The 26557-nt window shown below is 40.0% G+C and overlaps 1 protein-coding gene across 1 annotated transcript in view; it reads left to right on the top strand.

Annotated features, from left to right (window-relative positions):
• The first annotated feature begins 168 nt into the window (after positions 1 to 168).
• Positions 169 to 26557, top strand: part of LOC121063645 (N-acetylated-alpha-linked acidic dipeptidase 2-like) — a 47186-nt gene continuing 20797 nt past the window's right edge. The window contains exons 1-13 of the mRNA XM_040544279.1: positions 169 to 6449; positions 8011 to 8122; positions 10474 to 10660; positions 11967 to 12068; positions 12898 to 13023; positions 13678 to 13864; positions 15936 to 16029; positions 16305 to 16403; positions 18499 to 18584; positions 20145 to 20264; positions 20700 to 20782; positions 23342 to 23405; positions 26023 to 26090. Of these exons, the coding sequence (XP_040400213.1) occupies positions 6368 to 6449; positions 8011 to 8122; positions 10474 to 10660; positions 11967 to 12068; positions 12898 to 13023; positions 13678 to 13864; positions 15936 to 16029; positions 16305 to 16403; positions 18499 to 18584; positions 20145 to 20264; positions 20700 to 20782; positions 23342 to 23405; positions 26023 to 26090 (1410 nt within the window). The 5' untranslated portion in view covers positions 169 to 6367. The remainder of the gene's footprint in view (positions 6450 to 8010; positions 8123 to 10473; positions 10661 to 11966; positions 12069 to 12897; positions 13024 to 13677; positions 13865 to 15935; positions 16030 to 16304; positions 16404 to 18498; positions 18585 to 20144; positions 20265 to 20699; positions 20783 to 23341; positions 23406 to 26022; positions 26091 to 26557) is intronic.

Raw genomic sequence — 26557 nt, 5'->3', positions numbered from 1 at the left:
TACTACTTACTGCACAGAGGATAATAATAAAGATTCAAATTTACCAATACAAGAACTTAATGCCCTGTGATACAAGTTATGCACAGTATCGGTCACTTACCAAAGATCTGCAGCTGTTAAGGTGTTTCTCAGCCTTGAGGAGTAAGCATCCTTGAGAGGCGTCCCAGTTCAAGGGGGGATCACTGTCATGCAGACAACTGGGAGCTGTCATGCAGGGAGAGCTCAAAGCAGCTCCTTCAGACTGTCGCATTATGGAATAAAGTAGGCTTGGACTCAGATTGTGAAAGATGGAAAAGGTAAGCATGAGTCCTTGTACCCACAGCTTCTTTTATTCCATGATAATTAGTCTTGGAAGAACCTCCTGCTATTCATGTGTTAATTGCATGATTGATACCCTCATTTCCAAGCTCATCATAGTGTGCTCATCAAAGCACACCATGTCACCTGTTCCTGTGCAGGTTTTCCAAGAACAGGGGGAAATTAGAGAAGTTTATGGCCTGGCCAGGGTCTAGGCCTTTACTTCCTTCAGGGCCTAAAACAAACTACCACTAGTTTGGTCAAGGAGTTGAGGGCATCCTTCACACAGAGAGGGGAGGTGCGCAGAAGGGTGGTTGTAACACAGTGTTTGACATGATGTTTTGGTAAGTTGGGGTTCAAACTGTCCAGTGCCTTCTGGATTTGTGTCTGCTTTGTGACCTGCATTTGTTCAGCGCAAACCACAACCTATAGCAGTTGAATTTTGAAAGCAAATAGACCATTGCTTAATTTTTTCAGAGAAGATCCTCAGTTGCACTCAGTCCAGATCTTTCCCTAAGCCCTCATGCAGTCACTTTAATAAATCTGAGGTCGAAGCCCAGTGCTCCATGCTGCCTGTGGGCGTGTTGTCCCACTCCTTTGTCAGCATGAAGATTTTCTGATCTCCAACACGAGAAGTCTGACTAATACTTGGGGCTGGCTTCTCTCCAGACAGCCACTGTTATTCTCAGCCTCAGCTTATCCAGCACCATGTTGGGTGTTCCTGACCGCACTACAGGAAACCGCCGCAATTTGCAGAATTGTTATGACCAGCACTCACTTTTTTCTCAATATACTGGGCTACAACTTGTGGCTGTTCAGTGGCTTCTTCGAGAGCTGCTACAACATTTTCACATCTTTATCTGTGACTTGCTGAGAGAGGGGAAGACAGACAGCAGGTGATAAACATGATAAGTGTTCCTTGGTAACCCGTCTGAACTTGTAAATGTCAGCGCCTCAGGATCCTTCCTTTCTGTAAGGAAGGAAGCGCAGGTGTCTAGTTCTGCAAGGTATAAGTTGTAGCATTTGGCTCATCCTGAAGTTCCTGATCCATTTTTAAAATTAAATATATAAGTGCAGGTGCTCTTTATTCTTTGAGGATTTTAATGGAAATTCTGATGGGATCATTCTTCTCCCTGGATCATTTCTTATTGTCAGTCTGCCATGGAGTTTAGGTAAAGGCACTGCAGCCTTCAGTTTCTCAGACTATCCCAAGCAGAAGTGTGCAAGTTGTTCATGTAACTACAGATGTTTTCATCTAGAGTTGGTCAATGGGGGAATTGTCTACTATAACCAACTTTCAAATCTTTTGTTTTTTAAATATGCTGTAATTACTGCTTGGAAAAACTAACACCCTACTTCCAGGCAGCTCCTTGCTAACACTCATTTGGCTTTCACAGTCACTGCAGATAAACCCAATACATCATTGATTTATATACAACAGCAGATGACTTAATTACAAGACAAGAGTTTTAAAAGTGTTTAGTAAGCAGAAGAAGGAACTGCATTGTTAAGAGAAATAAAAAAGCAATGCTATTTTTTTTTAAAGAACATACTTCTTACAATCAAAGAGAATGCTGCCAGAATTTTCCAGAGAGCTCCATACAATAACCATTCTGTGCACTGGGTAAATCAAATAAAATGAAGGTGTGCATACCCGTGTGTTGGAAAAGTCGAACCTATACTCGTATTAAAATATATCCTCGCTGTCATGAAACAAGCAATATCAATGTTGTTTTGGCTGGTAATTCTGTTGACCTGGCAACATCATTTCTGAATTAGGATGCTGTCACCACAGATCTTTCTTCAAGTGGTAGCTCAGCTAAGACAGAGCCGTCACTGGTCGTCAAGATCTTTGAGATGAGTGCTCATCTCTACATACATAAGCTGTTTGAAGTTTGCTGCTGGACCACAGACAACAGCGTGATGGAGCAGAATAGCCAACACTTAACAGCTGGAGTCAAAGTGTACATAAATTGTATTCTGTCACCTGACTGACAGCAGCTCCTGAGGGCAGGGGATTGGGATGGATAGAAGAATTGTCATTCAATCATAGGATCATAGGGTAATTCAGGCTGGAAGAGAAATTACGAGGTCTCTAGCTCAAACTCCTGTTCAAAGCAGGGTCAGCTCTGAAGGCAGACCCGGTTGCACAGGGCTTTATTTAGCTGGTCTGGTCTTGAAGAACTCCAAGGATGGAGACTGCATAGCCTGTCTGTGCAACATGCACCAGTGCTTCACTGCCCTCTTGATGGAAAAGCTCATCCTTAAATCCAGACAGATCTTGTTTCAGTTTATGCCTGCTGGAAGATATCCTTTGGTTTGTGCTCAATGTACAGTCCTTTACTCTCTGCCTCACTGGGTACATCCTCTTGTAGAAGAAAGGGTCAAAGTTTGCAAGCTGAACTTAGCTGCCAGCAATGTAAACTTCATTTTAGCTGGAATCTGATAAGGGGCTTCTGAAGTTCAGGACAGCAGAGACTCCCACTCAAGGCATCAGACTCCACTGCCCTTTTAATCTGGGAGTCAGATAGACTGCAGAAGCCACGAGAGACTTCTGGGGAGACTGTGAAACTGGCAGAGCCAGAAGGAAACCGCTGATTTGAAATTGCAGTTGAGCATTCCCCTGTTGCCTTTTTGCTTGCAAGATCTGCCTTCCCCACAAAGCAGGGCCCTTTGATCTTTCAAGCCACAAGTTCAACCTTTATTCAAACAACAGATCAAGTAGCTGCTCATATTAACCTTTGGGTCCCAGTTGCCAAGCAGCTACAACTGCCCACTATTTACAAGCCGTGGCATTTGTTCTGTGTATTATATAGTCTTATATACTGTGCTGGTTTTGCTAGTTGGCTGCATAGCATTGTTATGCATTCAATACACAAATGTGTGCTAATTTTGAATCTGGTATGTATATCCTTGCCATTTTTGGAGCTTTGCTATTTTACCAAAGTTTTTTTTTGTTGTTTTGGTTTTGTTTTCTGTTGTTGTTTTTGACTGACAGCGTATGTACCTATCCACAAGTTCTGCCCAGCTTCAGATGAACCCTACTTGCATTTTCACTCTCAGCACAAGTCATTCTCACCATTCCCGAGCTCAATACAAAGTCCATACAGTTACCGAGAGTTTTCTTGCTAGCTGTAGAAGTGCTAGTAGCTTGAAGAAGTACTGTGTGTTCACGAGTTTGTCTCTGCTTTGGGTCTTTTTGGTAGTTAGGCTGCCTGGCCTGAGAAAAGGGATCTCTTTTCCTAGTAATCTTTCCATTACTTGACATGCGTAAGCTTTATGACTACCTAGGATCAGTTGTATCTCCCATCAGCCCCAAGTTTGAGCTTCAGTTAACCTTAGGCTAAAGTTACTATTATCTTACTATATAGTTACAACTATTATCAGATAAGCAGTCATAGCAGTGTCTCACACTGATAATACCTTAATTCTAGCAGGAAAAGCCCCACGTAAAAGAATAAGATAGTTGATAGATGTTTGATTTGGTCAGGAAGTCACTCAGAGACATGAGCCTCATGGGATACTGATCATCTTTATAGCTCTGAGCTCATGCCTTGGCTGCTGAGATGCTCAGTAGCAGCGAGATGTGTTTTGGTTTGGAGCAGCTTCTTCCACCTCCTCACAGATGTGCTTTTCCATTCTAGGCACGCTGTACCTCAGCTTTCACTGGGTCAGGCTCATTTTTCCCTGGCTTCAGTTATTCTGAGGAGCTTCAGCATATGTAAGACATGGCACTACGACTTTGGCTTTGTGGTTTGGTAATGTGTGTTGTGGGTTACTCGGGGCATGCCTCAGGAAGCAGTGAACATGCTGGATAGATGCTGCATTTGTTATGGTGCATGTCTTAGAACTGGTAGTACCAGCAAAGGGGAGAAAGTAGGAGAGGCAAAGAAACAGAAAATGAGGGGGATGAGGGGATAAGAAATGAGCAGCAAAAATGCTAAAGAGAACCCCCTCTTCCAGCTTAGGCACCAAAGAAAATCAAAGTGGGTATAGGAGGGGGTAGCTTTATCCTCTCTCCCTTTTGAAAAACTTTATTTTAGCTGCTGTCTCTGCATACTCTAAGAACAATCTAGGTTGCTGCACCCTGTTCCCCCTTCCAAGAAAGAAGCCAGCAGCAGTTATAAACTCTGTTATCAGGTCAAGATTCTTTTTCTCCTGAATGAATGGGATTTATTTAGCTTTTATATGTTTTTTTCTCATCTTCCCAGTAAGTGTGTAGATGAGATAGTTCAGGTATGCCCTCGCAATGTATCGGCAAATAATTTCAAATAAATGTATGTAAAATAGATATGATCCAGGTGAGACAACAGAATATCTTGTGTAGCAATGCCTCTCCTTACACTGGCCTCCACAGCATACCAAGCTAATTCAAGGTATAGATTTATTCTTGCATTTAAAAGGAACATGAGATATTCCACCAGTGGCCAATCCATGGTGTGTAAGAATATGCCACACCTAACAGGTAATAGTATTAGGGCTCTATCTTAAATGGTAGAAACCACTTGGTTACTGCAGTGTTAAACATGAGATGCCTGGTTCAACTTCAGTATTGCTGATGCCATTATCACTTTAAAAAGTTGTAGGTGTAGAAATAAATACACTTCATACTGCCTCAGTGTTGCTATTCTTACCCTCTTCCCCCACTGATGTTACCATCATGTGAGGTCTAATTTAGGCATTAATCTCCAAAAGCCCTTGTCACTTTACTGTCTATTATGTGCCAGTCCTACACCTGTGGTGCTATATAAATGCTAATAATATATCAATATGCTCATTCTTTATAATTTGTGTAGGTGGAATCCCATCTGGTTTGTACATGTCAAGTGAGATGTTGGTGTGAAAAGGCCTTGCTGTTCAGAATTTGTGATGGTTTTTGAGCAGTTGGGAAATGACAGAAAAAAAAGAAAAAAAAGATCACAAAACTAGACGTGCTTATCATTTGAACAAAGACATCCAGCCCTATTCTTAAGGCTGTGGCTTTGGCTGGAGCAGAATACCCAAGTGGTGTAATTCTTCTTCTCTAATCTCTGGCCTTCCTGAAAATCCTTGGTGAAGTGATTGGGACATTAAGTGGTCCTTCCAGCTGTTTCTGAATATTTTCATATCAACATAGTCTATCTGAGAAAATTTTGATAGTTGGAGCACTGCCATTTCTTTCACAGCATCTGCCTCCTCTGTGGTAAGGCTCTGGGCTCCCAGAAAAGCTTTCCTGCCTTCATCCCCATCAGAGGTCTCACATGGGCAGCTCCTCAGTTCAGAAAGATCAGTCTTGGCTTCAGTGATGTGCAGGAACCCACCAGCAGGGAGAGATGTGCAGGGCCATGATGAGTTTGTATGAACCATCTTGTCTTTTCCTTGGGCTGAGGTTGTGTCCTTTGCCATGAGATACTGATGGATTTGGTGGAATTAGACTGGCAAAACTAGATCTGCAGAACCTTGTAATCCAAATTAAAAAAATTAAAAAAAAAAAAAAAGAAAAAAAAAAACAGGAAATTATTTTGCAACTTTTCCGAGCTGAAAAGTGGATGACGTCTGGAAGTGTCCCTATTGGCTAATCTGAATTGTATTCTGAGCTGCTCTAAGTATTTGTCACTTGCCAAGGATTAACGTAACCACAGGTTACTCGGGGGAACAATTCAGTGCTTCCTCAGTAAAGAGGAAACAAATTTTCCCTTTCCTCCATTTTGTCTCTTGGCCACTTCCACTGATTGTGATTAAGCTTAAAACAGGAACCTTCAAAAGCAGAAAGTCTTGGTAATTAGAAATGAGTAGAAATTAGTAGTGGAGCATTGCTTGCAGCACAGGCTAGCTGTTTCTTTGTTACAAAGATACACAGGCTGTCTTGTGGGGTGAGACTAAACCAGAAGTGTTGCATTGCACTCCGAAAAATCACATCCTCATCCCAGGCTTAGGGCTGGCACCAGAGCCAGAGCCAAGGATCACAGGAGCAAGGGGCAGCCCTGGGGCTGAGGGCGGGAGGAGGAGGAGGAAGAGGAGGGGGAGGAAGGCAGCTGTTTGCCTGCCCTCTTCGCTGCCTGCAGATCTGCCTGCCACTTGCGGTGCCCACATGGCCGGGAGCTGGGCCACTGTCCGCACGTGGCTGGGCTGCCCCGGGCTGCTGGGCTGCTTCTTGCTGGGCTTTCTCATGGGTGAGTACAGAGCCCCTGGGGCTCAGCCCACACCCTTTGCCCGCTGCAGATACTTATACGTGACCCGCGTTGTGATTAATTCCCCGTCAAGGAGCTTTTACTTGTTTTTAGGGACCTTATAAAACACTCACTTGCAGCACTGTTTTTCTGAGAGGTTGTTCTCTTTAGCATTTAGGGGCTGTGGGGATTCAGAAGAATTCAGCAGTTGCATGCTTCAGCAAAAGATGAGCCCCAGTGATCTGACAGCTTCCCATAACGGGCAGTCAGACATTCAAAGAGGAGAGGTTAATGGAAGAGTTTGAGACTTTTGTGACCCCAAAATCTCAAAGCTTTCTTTTTTTTTTTCTTTTCATTTTTCTTTCCTGATTTTTACTGAAGGTCTGCGTAAATGCTCCTATTCAGTTGCTATCTTAGAAATTAAGGACAGAATGCAGGGGAGGAGGAGTTTTGACTGACAGCCAGGAGTGGAGTTGCTGAATTTTCCATCATGTATAGTGCACTTCACCAGAACATCAGATTCTTCTCTGCAGTCACTTGCAGCATTTGATTTTAAACCTGAAATTGCATGTCTGTGTCTGTCCTTTTTAATCTTGTGCTGCGGCACTCACTTAAGGCTCAAGCATGAAAGAAAACTCCACGAGGGCTATGAAATACACAAAGCATTAGTTTTGTTTAGGAGAACCCTGAGCTGCAAATTTCTGGTGCTATTCTTATACATTTCCCTGAATATCATCTTTTGGCTATGCTCTGAAACAGGCAAATGGGCAAGATGGACCTTTGCTCTGATCCAGTATGACTGTTCAGAGGGCTGCTACAATTGCATCTATGTCTAACAAGTTATATATATTGTGCACGTGGCAGTACATACACTTTGATTTATGGTGACAGTTTTCCCAGTTTGGGATTTCCTAGCTGTAATAGTAAAATGATTTCTTCAAATTCATACATTTGTTATCTTCTCTCCTTTCAGATTTATGGCAACTGAAAAATCTTCAACTGTTTAAAACTAACCAGGGTCCCACTTAATGTTATTCCTTTAACTTTTAAACAGACCAACCCCGCCCTTCACATATTTTGTAATTACTGTAATGCTGACAGAGTGACTTTTGAATCTTAGGCCTTCACTTGGAATATGCTCATGCACAGATTTTATTTTTTAATATCCGTATAAATTAATTAAAGGAAATTAATTATGGGTATCAGAAGTTTAATTCTCCCACTGCAAACAGATAGTTCACAATTTACACTAAAGTTTAAAATTAATGAGACATGAATCTTCCTAAATATATATATATATATATATATATATATATATATGTACCAGAAATTTAGGGTGTGCTCTTTTAATAATGTCAGTTTTTTGCGCTTCATTCAATTGCATATATTTTACTTTTCTATTTCATTTCTATGTCTGAGTCAGCAGCCACTGACAGAGGGTGCTCTAAGCCCTGTTCATCCTCTTGTTTTTTATGAGGCTGTTCAGTATTTAAGCTGCACATTGTCTCAAATATGGGAGGACTGAGGTTCTTGCTAAGTGGGAAGCTTTCCAAATGTATTTCAGGATGGTTTACAAAACCAAACGAAAGCCCCCCCAGCACTTCAGACATCTATGAAAATGTGAGACAGAAACTTGTGGATGAAATGAAAGCTGAAAACATCAAGCAATTCCTTCGGTAAGCCCTACACATCTTGGTTCCTGAATAATTTTATCAGTCACAAAAGTCGGAAAGTGATAAAATGAGCTCCAAAAACAGCCTCTAAAAGTAGAGCTGTTAAGGTGCTTTGGAAGTGTTCGGTTTGTAGAGGCTGCCTGGGGAGAGGAGATACTCACGATCCCACTTTTTCTTTTCCCCCCGTTTTTGAAGCTGCCTTTTTAGCATGGTTGTACTTCCCTCAAGCTGCATTGCTGCTAGTGCTTATCATGCCTTTTCCTTATGAAGATATCCCATAGTTTTGATTTCAAGTAGTATGACTGTTTTTTTTCGTCGTGAGTCTATGAAGCTCTAACATTAGAAAAGAACTTTGCTTTAGTCTCAGACAGAGATGATGTTACTGTATTTGGGAAAATGTGATTGCTATTAATTACATTTAATTAATAACCTGCATGGTGTCTCCTTAAACTTGCAGTCTGAGCAACTAATAGCCTAGTTAGTCTAAGTAGAAAATGTGTATATTCAAAATGCTACAAAGTTTGCGTGGCACTCCATTGCATCTATAGTTGCAACTGATAATGTCTTTAGCATGGCAAGATTGGATAATGTGCTGTTGATTGGGTGCTTGAAACCCCATTATACCATCTTGTCTTTCTCAGAAAGTAAAGGTCCCTGTCTCAAACACACTGTGTGTAAATATTTGGTAGTTTTGCATGTGGCAATGGTTATTAAATATACTTTTTTGCACTGTACTGAATCCATGCAGTTCCTTCAAAACATCTAAAATGCTGAAGATATAGAAATACCCTCTTGTTTTGCTCTGTATTTCACTGGAAATGAAATATATATATATATATCATTCTCATGCATATTTATATCTTCTGCAAAGGGTCAAAGATTTTCACACAAAAAATCAACAAATATAACCTCTGGTTAGTGACTTCTTGGTATTCAAAATGTAAGTCTGCAGCTACATCATAAACATCAAAGGTTTATTGACAAATTTGATTTCTGTACATTTATTCTAAAACTAAAAGGTTTCATTTCCAACATCAATTAGCTTTTTAAGTCTGCAGGCCTTATCTTACTTCCTTATCTTACTTTGTATTTGTTGCTCTCAGTAGATTGGTGGGTTTCTGAAGATGATGTTTGAGAGTCCAGGCAACACACAGGTTGATGACAGCAGTAATATTGAAGTTTCTTGGCCATAGGATGCTAATGGCATCCAGTTTGTCTGCTTGTTTTGATGGTGGGCCAAATGCTTCATAGTGGTTTGTTGTTGTTGTTTTTTAATTCAAATAAAAAGCAGGAACTGCAGAAAAATTATATATTTGGCAAAGGTTGCTTCTCTGTTTCCAGAAACATGGAGACATGGAGATAGTTAGGAACAGTCAGCATTTATTTTCTGTTTATTTATGTGATCAGCCTGACCAGCATGCCTGCGCTCAGTGAGGAAATGACTGGTTATATGGATGAGTGGAGATATTAGAGTGGGCGTAACATCCTTGACTTTATCAAGGCTTTGGGCGTCATCTCCTGCAGCATTCTAATTTGGAAGCTAAGGAGGAGTGTACTGAAAAACAAGCTGTTGGATGGGTTGAAAATTGTCTGAGCTGACAATTTCAAGCGGTACTAATCAATGGTATTCGTTATTATTTATTAACGGCAACTGATTAGCCATTAACAAGTTGCCTGTTGGGAATCCAAAGGTGGTGCTTAGTACCCCACTGGCTGATCTGCATTCACCATAATTCGTTTGTTCAGTTGTCCAAGCAAATTGTAGACAAGTTTTTGTAGACAGTTAGTCCAGAAGGGCTGGATATTGTTTCTGACTATTTATCACCACTATGTTTTGCATTTGATCTGAATGTAAATGTTGTTAAGAAGATTTATGTTATTTAGGTTTTTGATTAAGGGGAAAAAAAAAAGAACAAATATGTTCAGATAATTTAACATAATGACTTTCAAGTTAACCTTATTAGTACATGTTATACCAACAACATACAATTTACTTCGAGAGGTCCCTTCTGGATATGTAGCCTTCCTACTGCTTGCATACCGTTCATATTTTGCTGAATATCTTTGATGCTGATTTTCATTGCTAGTGTGTAGATGCGGCTATTGCTATGCAAAGAGAAAAGCTGAGCAAACTTATCTTAAGGCCTCAGGAAAGATCCTCTCTTCTGACTACATTTTGTGCTTATCCTGATACAGACTCTGATAAATAATCATGGCATATAACCCCCACTTTAACCATAAGAACTACTTTTTGTGCTTATGGCTTGAAGATGAGCTTTGGACACACTGATCCGAGTTGGTTGTTGTGTTCCTCTGCACTTACTGCGTACTAGTGACTTTCTGTTTTGTTCTAGCTCCTTTACCAAGTTGCCTCACCTCGCAGGAACTGAACAGAATCTTCTTCTTGCTAAACAAATTCAAGGCCAGTGGAAGGAATTTGGATTGGATTCAGCAGAACTTGTTCATTATGATGTGCTTCTTTCCTACCCAAATGAAACACAGCCAAACTACATCTCAGTAATTGATGATCAAGGCAATGAGGTGATCTTTTTAATGATTAAACTATGTTTATGTAAGACTTCTTTAAAGAAACAGCATCTTCCACTGTCTTCCCATCCCTTCATCCCAGCATTGAACTTTATGATGTGATAAAAATACCAGTGGAAAGGGAACTCAAATTTAGAAGTGGTTTTCCAGACTGCAGCAGAGCAGAGCCAAGTGGCTGAAATCTCAGTGCCTCATACAGCAGAGGGAGGATGTGTGGAGAAGCAGGGACTCGACACCTGTAGGCCATAATGTGTAATAACGTCCACAGTGGTTCAGATTAAGAATATGTCTAGACCAATATCCTGTTTCTATAAACAACTCCAAGTGGATGCTCAGGGAAGTTTAGGAACAAAGAACGATGTCTGATGTGCATAATTCTTCCAGTGTCTGGGTGTTTTCAGTTCAGATGTCCACTGGATGTGATTCAATGAGTATCTTTAAGAAACCTCATTAGACCTCTTTTCCAAGTATTTAACCAGTTAGTAGCTGCATTATCTCTCTCTTCCACATACCTATCTAATGCCTGCTTGAATATCTGTACATTTTTTGTTTCCACAATGTGCTGAGGTAAGGAATGTCACACAGATGCTGCCCTTAGCCACCTTCTTCATTTTTTAGACCCAGGGGAACAAAGAAATAGAAGTACAATCTGCCAAGGAGTCTAAGTGAAGAGGGGAGCTGGAACTGCTAGGGAAGTATCACAGCACACAGGCAGGGATGGAGAGCCCTGGTAGGAACTGAGGAATATGTGCTCAGGCAAGATATGAGCTTAGAGGTAAAAGAATGGAGAAATTCTTTCAGAAACTTCCTAACACAGTTTCTGAACTAGAATCTTACAAGGTGACAAAGAGGAGAGGTAAACCCTGAGACAACATGAGTGTTACAGATAGGCAGTGATGAAGGGCTGCATATTTAACTGGAGCGTAACTACCAAAGGGGTAAAGACATGAGTAATAATACAAGTGGGAGTAATCACAAAAAAATGCCTGTAATGACATGGACAAATTAGGTGTCTTTTTATTGCCACCACCTCTTGGCAATTTTCAGCTACTTCTTTGCTTAGGTTCAGGCAGTGACAGATGAGCATCTTCTGACAAGTATGCACAGTTGCATTCTGCTACAAAAAATCAGCTAGGTATCCTTAGCTGATTTTTGTTTGAAGTTATGCATGCTAGTTAACATTCTATTTTTCACTGACAATCTATGGAAAATAGTATATCATTTGCAATAACCCAACTTATTGTACAAACTTGTGCCTGGAGGTACAGTAGTTGACCAAAGACTTGTTATTTATTTATAGATTTTCAATACATCATCATTTGAACCACCTCCTCGGGGATATGAAAATGTTACTGATATACTGCCACCATATAATGCTTTTTCACCACAAGGGATGCCAGAGGTAAGAAAAAAAGAAAAAGAAAAAAAAAAAGAAAAAAAGAAAAAAGAGTATTATTAGCTGAATCCGTATTTTGTTAAACACTTGATGGAATAGATTTCTCCCACTTCTCAAAATATTTCATGTAGAAGTTTTAATTAATCATTGTTATAAGTGAAGGAAAACATAGCTAGGCCACGTGTTGTGGGAAGGTTAGAGTTCTATTAAAAAAAAAAAGGTTTCTCAGAGTGCTGGAAATCTGAATTGCAAAACAAATGAAAAGCTTTTAACTTTAGGGAAATGTTTCATACATCTCAAATTACTCCATGTTACTCAATCACATGGAAAGTATTTTCATAAGTCTAAAATGGAAATAGCAATATATAAATCAGTTTGGAAGACATTTTGGATTAAGCACATATCTTCAAAGGCTACGAAAGTCCCTCACTTAATCTGATAATACATCATGAAGGGATCAGTCAGAGACAATATTGCATTATATATATATATGAATAAAATTATATAACGATAAGTGTTTGTATATCCAGGGAATAGGACTATCTTTTCATGTCCACAGAAATTTGTCAGTTTAGCAAAGTAAGTTGTCGTAGCTTGAAATCACAGCTTATAGGGCTGCTGTTAAGCCCTAGATAATATAGAAAGGCCAGCAGTTTGAGCCAAGATTTCCTATATAATACTATGGAAATCTTTAGTTATTATTTTTAGGGGTACTGGAACTTATTTGTAGAAATACAAAATATATCATACACAGTGAATAAAACTGCATATTTTGGAAAAGAGGTATTTTGTTGAATGACCAGTTGTCATCAAACCAATTTTCAATTCTATGCAGTCAGATCTGGTATATGTGAATTATGGCCGCACTGAAGATTTTTTTAAGCTGGAGCGTGAAATGGGAATTAACTGTACAGGAAAGATCGTCATTGCCAGATATGGGAAGATCTTCAGAGGAAACAAAGTAAGGGCTGTGTTTAATTTTTTCCTCCGCGGGTCATTGTTTCTGTTGCTGATCGCAGTAGACCCAATGGGAGTTAATGAGGGCTGTAAGTTGGAACATAAGAACAGAAGGAAGCCTGCAATGTATCCAGCAAAACTACCTTGTAAGAATAACTTTCAAAACAATAAAAACAGATAAATGTATAAATCTCCTGACACTGACATTTTAGGCAGTTCTTGCAAGAGGAACGAATTTTGGGGAACTCTAGTTTGTAGAGCCAAGGTTTTTACTACTTTTCATCCACAAAGCTGCAGAATTTTGAAGAAGCATTCAAGAAAGAATCTGATGCACAGACATTGAATAACTACTCATTTGGCTTTAGACATCAACTCCAACAAAACTGGTGATCGTGGGAAAATGAGGATAATGGTTGGTTCTTGTGCCTCAGTGTTAGGCCTTGTGCTTTATCTCATAGCCTTGAGCTATGACTAAAGTTGTGACTGACCCAAATAATGAATATATCATGCTTTGCTGTGCTTTGTTCTTCTGCTTAGTCTATGATCATTTTCACTCTTCTACGTATACAGCTTCTAAAAGTATGTCCCCATGGAAGTAAAACGCAACATCTGGAGTTATTACTGCATTAAAAAAAATTAAAGGCAAATAATTTTACAGGTTAAAAATGCCATATTAGCAGGAGCCCAAGGGATCATACTTTATTCAGACCCTGCTGACTACTGTGCCCCAGGAGTAGATCCCTATCCAGATGGCTGGAATCTTCCAGGTGGCGGAGCCCAGCGTGGGAATGTGTTAAACCTGAATGGAGCTGGGGACCCTCTGACACCAGGCTATCCTGCAAAAGGTGAGATACCTGTACCGTGGGCCATCAAGTACTTTCTAAACTGGTGCTGGAAGTTATTGTGTATTTCTGATACAGATGCAAAGAGAAAAGCTACTTAAAATGACTTTTAGCAGTTGTTCATTTTCCTGTTGCAGCTTGGGTTCTATCTGTATGTTCTTTGAAGTGGTTGCATTTGAGCTAGGCAGGGAAAGTAAGTTTTTAGGAAAATCTCTTTGTATGATGTCAGCTTTATAGCTCTCAGACAAACAGGACATGTATAGTTTTACAGACTGCAAAGCAGTAGATAATGGCTGAGAATTTATAGGTGTTTTAAAATCTCCGTGTTTCTTAGGAGGACCAGTTTAAACTAGATTATAGACTGTCATCAAAGAGGAGTAATAGGATTGCTTGGAGGTATGTTTCCTTACTGATCCTAAATTCCTAGTAGAAAAACAGTTTAAGATTCTCTGTACAGGGAGTAAAATTTCTGTAATAAAAATAAGAGAAGCCTGGAGTCTTTCGAAACTTGGCACCGTATACATGTCTTGTCCTTGTAGGCATCCTGAACTAAGGCGCCTACCAGTTCTGTCTGCCAATGGGATGGGAATGCAGGGGTGGTTCTGTAAATCTTGCTGGCTTGCGTGACCACTACTGGAGGCATAAGAAATCACTATATAGAAAAAAAAAGAACAGGATGTCTGCAATGTAGGTAAATCATAGGGTAACAGAATGGTTTGGATTGGAAGGGACCTTGAAGATCATCCAGTTCCAACCCCGACTAGATGTGGGCACCTCCCACTAGACCAGGTTGGCAGGGTACTGTAAGGTCTCCCCAGAGCCTTCTCTTCTCCAGGCTGAACAACCCCAACTCCCTCAGCCTGTCTTCACAGGAGAGGTGTTCCAGCCCCTTGATCATCCTCGTGGCCCTCCTCTGGACCTGCTCCAACAGGTCCATATCCATCTTGTGCAGGGGGCCCCATGGCTGAACGCAGGGCTCCAGGTGGGGTCTCACAAGAACAGAGCAGAGCAGAGGGGGACAATCCCCTCCCTCACCCTGCTGGCCACACTGCTTTTGATGCAGCCCAGTATACAGTTGGCTTTCTGGGCTGCAAGCACACATTGCTGGCTCATGTTGAGCTTCTCATCCGCAAGCACCCCCAGGTCCTTCTCCTCAGGGGTGCTCACAATCCATTCTCCGCCCAGCCTGTGTTTGTTTGTGCTTAGGATTGCCCTGGCCCAGGTACAAGACCTTGCACTTGGCCTTGCTGAACTCCATGAGGTTTGCACAGGCCCACCTCTCAGGCCTGTCCAGGACCCTCTGGATGGCATCCCCTCCAGTGTGTCAACCATGCCACACAGCTTGGTGTCATCAGCAAACTTGCTGAGGGTGCACTCCATTTCACTGTCCATGTCACTGACAAAGATGTTATATACTGCCAGTCCTAATACCGACCCCTGAGGAACACCACTCGGTACTGATCTCCACTTGGACATGGAGCCGTTGACTACAACTCTTTGAGTGCAACCATCCAGCCAATTTCTTAACCACCGAGTGGTCCATCCATCAAATCCATGTCTCTTCAATTTAGAGAGAAAGATATTATGGGGAACAGTGTCAAATGCTTTGCACAAATCCCGGTAGATGATGTCAGTTGCTCTTCCTTTATCCACCAATGCTGTAACCCCATAGTAGAACCCCATAGTAGAAGGCATGATCTTCCCTTTGTCAAGCCATGTTGGCTGTCACCAGTGACCTCCTTATTTTTCATGTGCATTAGCAGAGATTTTCCAGGTGGATCTGCTCCATGATCTTGGCAGGCATAGAGGTGAGACTGGCTGGCCTGTAGTTCCCCGGGTCTTCCTTTTTTCCCTTTTTAAAAATGGGGGTTATGTTTCCCTTCTACCAGTCAGTGGGAACTTCATCGGAGTGCCACGGCTTCTGAAATATGATGGACAGTGGCTTAGCAACTACATCTACCAGTTCCCTTAGGACCCGTGGATGTATCTCATCAGGCCCATGGATTTGTGCACCTATATTTGGTAGAAGCTGATAAGAATGCTGTAATCTTGACATTTTGTTCTGGTTTCTCAGAGTACACTTTCCGATACAAAGTTAATGAAGGTGTAGGGATTCCAAAGATCCCAGTTCATCCCATTGGATATCATGATGCAGAAGTGTTACTACGGTGAGTATACATCAGTCCTCTTCATCTCTTCAGAATTTAGTATTTGCAAATGTGCAATTAACATTTTTATACTAACTGTATTGTTACTTGTACTCATTGTTCTTTTGCAGTAGTGTGTACTTCAGAAAACATGGAAAATTCAAAACAATCTGTTGCTGGCATGATGTTTTTAAGAATTTTGTAAACCTGCCATGGTTTAGTTGCAGTAAGTGTTAAGGGAATTTTTGTTCTTAGTCCACTGATCAAGTATGTTTGTCTTGTCTTTCACTCAACAGTGCAATGGGAGGACCTGCAGCTCCAGACAGCAGCTGGAAGGGAAGTCTCAATGTGTCTTATAACGTAGGGCCAGGATTTGCAGACAGCTCTTCAACAAGGTCTGTTTCAACACTCACCTATTTATAAAATATTGCAAAAAATGTCAGTAAGACAAAGACTGTGAAACAATACATCTAGAGATATTATCATAGAATCATAGGATGGTTTGGGTTGGAAGGGACGTTAATGTTCATCTAGTTCCAACTCCTATGCCATGGAAAAATCAACTTCCTTTTTGGTGAGCACCACCACTATAACTATGATAACTATAATGATAACTATTAGAATTTGAAAATAAATGGTCGAAGCTATAGTTGTGGATAGACAGATGGGTAGACAGATGCAGAGGGTACATATCCAGCCTACCTATCTATTATTCTTTCTTTCCTGTTTCTGATGACCAAGAGGAAAATAGGACAGTCAATACGTAGAGGTCCGACAGGGAAGCACTACCAATTAAGTAGTTCTCTCCTAGATTTTTCCCTTGTCCACTGGAAGCCTCACAGTATTTCTTTGAACTTAAAGCTGTGAAATATGGAAATGATGTGGGAGTCCATCAGCTGTTTCCCAATGCAGGTAGGACCCCTGGTTGAAAGCCCTTAACAATAACAAGACAGAACAAAAAACGCATATATCTTACTAACTTGTTTGGGAGAAACTGGACTTTGACCGCTTGTATTAGCAATAGTATGTATGCTCTTTACCTTTTTTCAGCTGTAACAGAGAAATAAAACTGGTAAGGTTTTCAGCACTAAGAGTTGCTCTTAGGCAGTCTGAGCCATGTAACAATTGTAGTTGGCTGTCAAGGATTTGGCTGTCAGGGGCTGTCACAGCATTCCTTTTGGTTTATAACTGATAAGCTATGTTAGATAAAGATCAAGACCACTTTCCTATAGGAATACATCCCATAGTTTCAGTTTGAACAGAATTTTATTTCACAAGGACCGGTGGATAACAATGAGCAAATGGTGTGTAAAAATTATGCATCATTATCACTGCTCCACCTCCTGCAGAACAAGAGAGTGTCTTAATATACGATTTTGAAAAGACTTAATTGATTGTTACTCTTTTCTTCTGTGTTTTAACACCAACTTACAGTGAATAAAGTAGGAAAAAAAAAGGCGTATTTGACATAATTAGGGTGCTGTTTTGAATGTCTTCAAGAGCAATAAAACCCAACAGTGAGAAAAGAAACAATATGATTCATCAACAAAACATATACATGGGACATATTTTTGAAAAGCACTTTTAACATCTTCATACTTGATAGAGACAAGTTTTTATAAATAAAGGCTAATCCTGCATATACTTCTCTATCAGAGTAACTCTATATCAAAATGAGCCTTTTGAATCTAGGTAGACAGTCGCTTGCACATGAAAAGTGTGCAAGTATATACATGCTCAAGGCACTGGTGTCAATTATTTTCTGGGCAACAATCCAGTAACTGTCCTGAAGTAGATTTTGATTTTGACAGCTATGCAGATTTGCTGCTGAAAAGATAGCTTCAAATGTGAAGCGTTTGGAGTTTTGCCAGACCCAGAATAGGCATTGTTTGGTTCTTTGTTTTTAATACAGATTAAGAGAAGGTGAATATTGCATTATTTTTAGGTCTTCTAATACCTGAATTTCCTTCCTTTTTATAACATTTCATGAGACCTTTTTTTGTTTGTTTGTTTGACAAAGTCTAATCACTTTGATCTGCTATCCTAAACAGCAATTTCAAGTTATTCATGCATAACTATTTATAGTGACTCTCTCCCCAACTTCTATACCAATTCACATAACTGTGCTACAAAATCATGGTGTATTCTTTATAAAATTGCAGTTATCAATTTGGTCAAAATGTAAAAACATTTTTAGTTACTGCATATGCTTTTCAGTTTCCTTCTCCACAATTGACTCCCATAAATAATAATTCAATAAATTCTGTAAATGTTTGAAACATTGGAGGTTATCCTGCTTAATAGGGTTTCTTTAAAGCCACTTTCTATCAACAGTTTAACATGAAATAAAAAATAGGACACTGATACAACATGACAGATATGCTGAACACACAAAGCAAAACAGAAGCACAAACTTTCTGGCTTACAAGCTGTGACTTTTTATTGTCTTCTCAGTCAGAGATGGTTACTCCACACTGTTTTTCATTTCAGAAAAGTCAGAATGCATGTTCATACAAACAGTAAAATAACACGAATTTACAATGTCATCGGTGTCCTCAGAGGAGCAGTGGAACCAGGTGAGCATCAAGTGCTTGAGAATTTTAATTCCTTCTTTATTTTGTGCTTGGTGAATTGTTCTCATGTTGCAAGAAACAAAGTTTTAAAGATATACAGATAATATTGGAATCTGAGAAATCCTTAATAGCTTGTCCTGTCCCTCCCAACAGACGTTTTTTCATGAGCATTACCAAGAAGATATTTCAATAGGAATGCTAGAATGATAGGTGTCAAAGAATATTTTATGTTTCATTTTACCATAGGATTACAGCATTCATGCATTTTGTCTTAGAAATCTTAACACAGTGTGAAGTACAGAAAACTAATGATGATTTGAAACCTTGACATCCTATTGTTAGTACTGCGTAGCAGGACATACACATGAACTAACTTTAAGTGAAAAAATATATATAAAATATTTCTTGTCTTCATATATACCCTTCAATAGACTAAGTGAATGACTGAAGATTACCTTAAAAATACATTTCTAATGCTGATATTAAAATTAATTTGTTTGACACAAGTAGGGATGCAATCATAGACTCACAGAATTGATGGGAGGTTGGAAGGGACTTTGAAGATCATCAAGTTCCACCTCCCTGCCATGGGCAGGGACACTCCCCAGCAGACTGGGTTGTTCAAAGCCCCATCCAGCCTGGCCTTGAACACCTCCAGGGATGGGGCATCCACAGCTTCTATGGGCAATCTGTGCCAGGGCCTCACCGCCCTCCGAGTGAAGAATTTCTTCCAAATATCTAATCTAAACCTACCCTCTTTTAGTTTAAAGCCATTCCCCCTTGTCCTATCACCACACCCCCTGACAAAGAGTCCCTCCCCAGCTTTCCTGTACCCCCCTGTAGGCCTCTTACAGAGGCAGACCTCTGTAAGGTCTCCCCAGAGCCTTCTCTTCTCCAGGCTGAACAACCCCAACTCCCTCAGCCTGTCTTCACAGGAGAGGTGTTCCAGCCCCTTGATCATCCTCGTGGCCCTCCTCTGGACCTGCTCCAACAGGTCCGTATCCTTCTCGTGCAGGGGGCCCCATGGCTGAACACAGGGCTGCAGGTGAGGTCTCACAAGAGCAGAGCAGAGCAGAGGGGAACAATCCCCTCCCTCACCCTGCTGGCCACACTGCTTTTGATGCAGCCCAGTATACAGTTGGCTTTCTGGGCTGCAAGCACACATTGCTGGCTCATGCTGAGCTTCTCATCCGCAAGCACCCCCAGGTCCTTCTCCTCAGGGGTGCTCGCAATCCATTCTCCGCCCAGCCTGTGTTTGTGCTTAGGATTGCCCTGGCCCAGGTACAAGACCTTGCACTTGGCCTTGTTGAACTCCATGAGGTTCGCACAGGCCCACCTCTCAGGCCTGTCCGGGACCCTCTGGATGGCATCCCTTCCCTCCAGTGTGTCAACCATGCCACACAGCTTGGTGTCATCAGCAAACTTGCTGAGGATGTGCTTGAGCCCACTGTCTGGCACAAATGTCTGTCTGACAAAAATGTTTAATACTAGCAGAATCAATGGAAATACAGATAATCTAAATGTATTTGTAAGTAATTATTGATATTGTGTGCTTGTTTCCAGATAGATATATTATTTTTGGAGGTCATAGAGACTCCTGGGTGTTTGGTGGTATTGATCCAACTACAGGCACAGCTGTTCTTCAAGAGGTTGTTCGGAGTTTTGGTAAAATGAAGATGGAAGGTAACTTATTTATTGCAGCCTTAAAGCGATGGATATGGAAAACAGCAACAATGAGGGACTATGCTGAATGTTCCCAGAAGCAGTTGTGTTGATTTAACTTTTCACCTCTGCAGAAAGTTGTAGTTCTCATTATGAAACATGCAAATACATTGAAGAATTGCACGTGTATCATTGCATCTTAGTTGGCTGAATTTATTCCCTCATGTCTCTCATCAGTAGAAGATTAACCTTTTAGTTGTATAGAATGAAAATTTTGCATTAGGAAGAAATGCTTCTGTAGTAATATGTTCCTCTAAGGGTTTAGAGAGGATTTTTTTTTTCTACTGCTATATCAATTAAGTGCTAATTTTTAAAAGTGATTCAATTAACTGTGTTGGTCTTTTACTAGACTTTCTAACTTGAGCTGAATTTTCAAGTTTAACTATGTGATTGCAGGTTGGAGACCCAAACGAACTATTATTTTTGCTAGTTGGGATGCAGAAGAATTTGGATTGTTGGGTTCCACAGAATGGGCTGAGGTAAATAAAGAATAGTGTGAAGAAAGCATAACTTGGACGTCTGTTGCAGGAAGGTACAGAGCCCAGTGGTGTCTATCACTAGACTGCAGTCAGTAACTTCAAATTAAAATTGGAGCACAACAGATTCCTCTTCAGGTGCTGCAAGGCCCTCATATATTTATGCAAATTACCTATCTAACTTCTTACAGAAACACAGTTCTGCTGAACTACATCAGTTTATTGGTACTGAATGGTTTAACTTTTTTTTTTTGTTAGAATTTTATTTACAAGGCTGTATTTAGAAAACTTAGAGTTTTAAAAATCAGTACAAGAAAATATTTAAATATTTTTATTTTAATTTATTGGCATGTATTTCAGTAAACTACAAAATTACATATCAAAATGACACAATTGGAGGAGAAAACCAGAACTGTGGTCCCAATACCAAAGGGATTCCATCGTTCTTCTGTTAACAAAGCTGTGATTTCTCTTCCCTTGGATTTGCATTCCCATAAACCATTCAGCTTCCAGGTGCAATTGACTCCCTGCATCTTATTATCAGTTTGTGGGACATTAGATAAAGAAAGCATAATTTAAAATCATTTAAATCGTTTAAATCTTTAAAATCATTTACTGAGGGTTTTTAAAGTATTTGCTTTAAAACTTCATGTCACCAGAGCTCCACTGATGACGAAAGTACAGTGTATATTACTCTTTTACTTGTGATTCCGTTTTCTGTCTAACTGTTCATTTTTTAGATATTGTCAAGAAAAAAAAAAACACAATTGTTTTAACTATGAAGAATATGAAAGCATGATACTTAAAAGATCTGTTTCTCTTGAGCAAGTCATGAATAAATTAGTTATTTTATACTTATTCTTGTATTGCTACTGCTGTTCCGCAGTGTTTCTTGTTTAATAATTTAATAGCTGGTAATCTATCATCTATTGCATTTCATGCGATGGCAGCTGTACTAGATTAGAAAGCCATAAACACCATTCATATCTGAACCTCAATGTTTTTATATTATTGTTTTCTTGCTTTATCGTGGTGGTATGCATTCCTCCTCTTTGACACCAAAATTAGATTTTAGTTTCTCTAGAGATTTTCCTCACAGCTTACATTTGTGTTTTCTGTAGCTGCCAGATCTGTCACCTACTAAATCTTGAGGAAAATTAACCCACTATGTTTACTGTTTTCTGTGATGGTAAAGTAACAAAAAGACTCTGCAACTGTGGCAACATCCTTTTGTTACATAAATGATCTCCATTGCTCATAAATGAAAGAATTTCGTTATGTTGCAAATAACCTTTTGCACATATATAAGGCCATGTGTATGCATATCCAAGCTTACTTTCTCCCTTCATTTCTTTTTTTTTTTTTTTTTTGTTTGTTTCCAGAATCTTCTCTACTTCTTGTTTTAAAGATACCAATTGCATTTCGGAGTTACCACTTACCAATCCAATTTGCAGTTCACATGACTTACAAATGATGAGTTGTGTTATAAATTGAATGAATCAAATATCAGTTACTAACCTAATTAGAATATCCATTACAAAGCCAAGATTTAGTAAAATACCACTTAGTGATTAGAATATCAATTTCAAACATAATTGCCAGTTTGCAAAAAATTAAGCCTGTGTGTGTATATATTTAGCATGAAAGCAATGTTTGGTTGACTCAAAACAGTCAAATTCAGTGCTTTGATTCATCCCTTTTTGAAATGGAAGAGTGTAGAAATGACAGCAATATCCAGTTTATCAGTGTTAAAAATGAGTTCAGTGCTGGGATCTGACATGAACAACTGGGAATTAAAGGCATTGAGGAATCCTAGATCAGCTCACAGTCATATTTTGCACATTCAAAAAGTGGTTGATCTTGGACTCTCTCCGGTATGCCCAGGTCTCTCTGGTACTGTGGGCCCAGCACTGGAGCCAGCAGTCCAGGTGCGACCTCACTGGTGCTGAGCAGAGGGGCAGGATCACCTCCCTCAGCCTACTGGCCATGTTTGTCTCATGCAGCCCAGAACACCATCGGCGTGCTTAGCAGCAAGGGCCCATTGCTGGCTCACGTTCAGCCTGGTGCCCACCAGGATCCCCAGGCCCTTTTCTGGGAGCTGCTGCCCATCTGGGTGGCCCCCAGCATGTCCTGGTGCCCGGGGCCGTTCTTCCCCAGGGCAGGACCCTGCACGTCTCCTTGATGAACTCCATGAGGCTCTTGTCAGCCCACCTTGCCAGCCTGCTGAGGTTCTTCTGGCTGGCAGCACGGCCCTCTGGTGGGTCACTCCCCTCAGTTTCATGTCTTCTGCATTAATTTTCCTGTCCTGTCTCGCTCCCATGTGATGCAGCAGACAGACGTACATTTTGTGGGTGGTTCCCAGAAAAAATTGAGTCCCAGATGTAAGAGTGAATTTTGTATGCCCAGATCATTAAGCCACCCTCAAATACTAGTATAATTAGGTACATTGTGCTACTTCTCCTGACATGGGTCTTAAAGGTAAGGTGGTAAAAAACAATGTACTTAATATCTTGACTAAATGTCACTAAATGAAAAGTAATAATTGCACTTCTACAACCCTAGGAAAATGCCAGAGTCCTCCAGGAACGGGCAGTTGCTTACATCAACACAGATTCTTCTATAGAAGGTGTGTCCTATTTTTAAACTCACTTTACTTTACAGATGTCAACTTTAATAGTTATTGTGTTATTTATTGTGTCCACAGCTAGCGAATGCAAAATAGAGGTGACATTCAGCATAACTGTACCAAATGCAGAATTAAGTGGAGAGAACAATTTACATTTTCATGTTGCTTTCTTCTTGCAAATAGTTCCAACCATGAGCTGCAGTTGGATGCCAGAATGCCTCCTCTAGAATTTAGTGTTCTGTGCTGATGAATTGAGCAGCCTGAATTGTAAAACTGCTTAAGTGCTTAACTGCTTTAGCTTTAATATACAATTACAGTTTTGATATATAACAGACTGTTCCTTGTTCTGTTTGCAGCTCCAGCTCAATTTACTGTGGAAGTACAGTATCTTGAGACACTATAATTTAATACAGTCTCAAGACAATTAGTGTCAAGACCTTGGGCTTACATTTTGTGGGGGTGGGAAAACATTTTGTTGCTTTGGGACAGTATAGTCACCTTTGTTCATTGCTATGAGCAGGAAGGCTCTGCAAGCAGTTACATATTATGGCAACGCTGTCCTAGAAAAATGAACTCTCAAGAGTGGTTCAAAAGAAAGTGATCCCCCATTATTGAATTTACTATGCCCTTCAGATTCTGAGAGGAATCTGGCATACAGGAATTATGCTTAGAAACTGGACTTTGGAAACTGGAGGCAGCACAGTGACCTAAATCAGAATAAGGAGGACAATTTCCCTCTTAAATTATTCTGAGCTTTATTACAGAGGGGCTTCATTTGCTATTGTCTATGCTGAAATAATAGTCAGCAGAGTCCTGTGAAGCTGTTCTGCACCATATCCTCCGTTATTTAGGGCATTGCTCTTCCCATGTTAAACCCAACTTATTTGGGCTTACTCTGTGTGAATAAAATGGATATCAATAGGCACATTTAAAATTTTGTTTTATTCCTGTCAGCTGAAAATTCTATCTGTCACAAAAGGATTGAAGGGAAAGAAAAGCCAAACCCAGTTTCTAAATGCTCGGTTGGAGTTGGGGTATAAGGAGAGTAGAGCTGTTCCTTCAATTATGTAGCCTACATGCTGTGTAAAAAGTGGAGCAGAATTTCGTGCCTAGATCTCACGGATGAAATAATAGCTTTACAACTACTTCATATTCTCAGCATGGATCGTAACACTTTTTTTTTTTTTTAGTTGATTTGCAGCCAACATGCTGCTGCATTACCAATTTTCTTCCAAATCATAATTATTCAAACATGCCTCTTGTTTTATGCATTAAAGAAAATGCAAAAGTAAAACTACTGGAAAAGAAATACATAAAGAAAAAGAACACCATCTTCAGTGGACTGTTTTAAGTGTCTTGGACATCTTTCACTTCACTCTGAGCATCCCCTGTAGAGCTATAACATCCATATACTCTGGAATTACTTTGTTTATCATCGCACTTTCTCTACAGTGCTTCTTGTGCCATGTTTTGAACAGCAAATTATTTCTATTGATTGTCCTTTAGCACCCAAGGCAGGAATAGTGGGTCATCCTTTTAGGCATTTTTGTGACTCTAATTTCCAGTTCTCAAATATAGGCTCTCTTTGGAAACATTATTTTTACCTAATATTTTTTTCCATCAACGTGGGGTTTTCTGTAATTGTCAGTTGAGTCCTCTTGTGAGTACACACCATGCAAAGGATGACCAAAAGGCCTAAAGCAGTGTCAAAACCCAGCAGCAGTGTTATCTGACAGCTTGTCTTTCATTGCGTCGAAGCCTTCTCACTCCCCTTTGCTATTGTCCATCCCAGCTGCTGCTGGGTGGCGGTAGCCTACAGAGAAGGTTGCTTTACAGCCTACCTACCTCAGTAGCGGCAAAAGTTTATTTCCAGTGGGGCTCTTTGGGACAGCTTTGGGAGGAGATACCTAGCTCAACATAGCCCCCAGGGAATGTTGAAACTTCATGGGTGTAAAGTGAAGAAGCTACAGCATGGTGGTAGAAGGGGATGTTTAGAAGAGAATAGATAAAGACACTACTCTACAGCTTTGTTGCCTTCTGTTTGGGTGAGGTTTAATACTGAATTACAAAATGCCAGAAGTCTTACAAGTCTCTTACTCAGAAGATGACTTGTGGTTTTTTTTTCCAGATACAATCTGAAAAAAAAATATTGCAAAAGTCCTCTTCATGGTAAGAGAAGAAGCAGCTGCATTGAGAAGCTTCTTAAAAACTCTTGCAAGGGAAATGTCAGTTTCTGAATGCACTGACTTATTTTTTACTTCTTTTTCTAGGATGTTACCACTGCTTCTGTTTAATACAAGCTTTGGGGAGCATGTGAGTGACAAGGATTTGTAGGAGATGAGGGAGAGTTGGGCATATTCTAGAACTATGGGAAGGCTTTATTACATTACTGTGTATGTACCATAACCAATGCAACTCTGTTGTGTAGGAGCAGTAGCTTTTACATGGTGACCAAATAAATAGTCTGTTTCTGTATATATTCTGAGGCAAGATCTAAATTCTTTGCCTTAGAGTCAAGGAGAAGTTTGTCTAAGAAGGAACTGCAGGACTAATCCATTAGGAAGACGATGCCAATGGTATGCGGGGGAAGATTTCCATGTCTGTGTTTCATTTTCAGGCAACTACACATTAAGAGTTGACTGCACCCCTCTTCTCTACAGACTGGTGTATAATCTAACAAAAGAGGTACTGAATCAGAGTGTTTATTATTTGTGACTTTCTGAGAATGTAAAATTGCAAGTTTATTGGATAAAATTGGATTATTGAATAATATTCTTTTTATGTTATAGCCATGCTGGAAGAATCTTGATCCTATCAAAATTAGAGTCAAACATCCCTTCAGTGGTACACAGTCCAGGCTCACAGTTCCTCAGTATTTGTAGGAAGGCTGAAATGTATCACTAATATAAGTGGAATGTTATTTGCAATATATAATAAGATAATACTATGTAGAGATAATTCTGATTCTCTCTATAATTCTATATAGATAAGTCCAAAAATAAATAAATAAATTCCAGATAATTAAACACTTGAGCAAAATCAATTCTCTAAAATAAGCATTCAAGGAAATAAACTGCATTTTACATTTTGATTTCAAGTGCAATCTATTAAAATCTAAAATCTATTATTTTAACATTGGCAAGCTACCATTT

Source organism: Cygnus olor, chromosome 1 (genome assembly GCF_009769625.2).
Source record: "Cygnus olor isolate bCygOlo1 chromosome 1, bCygOlo1.pri.v2, whole genome shotgun sequence".
NCBI lineage: Eukaryota > Metazoa > Chordata > Aves > Anseriformes > Anatidae > Cygnus > Cygnus olor.
Note: the sequence above shows the minus strand (reverse complement) of the source record. Positions and strands in the feature narration are given on the sequence as shown.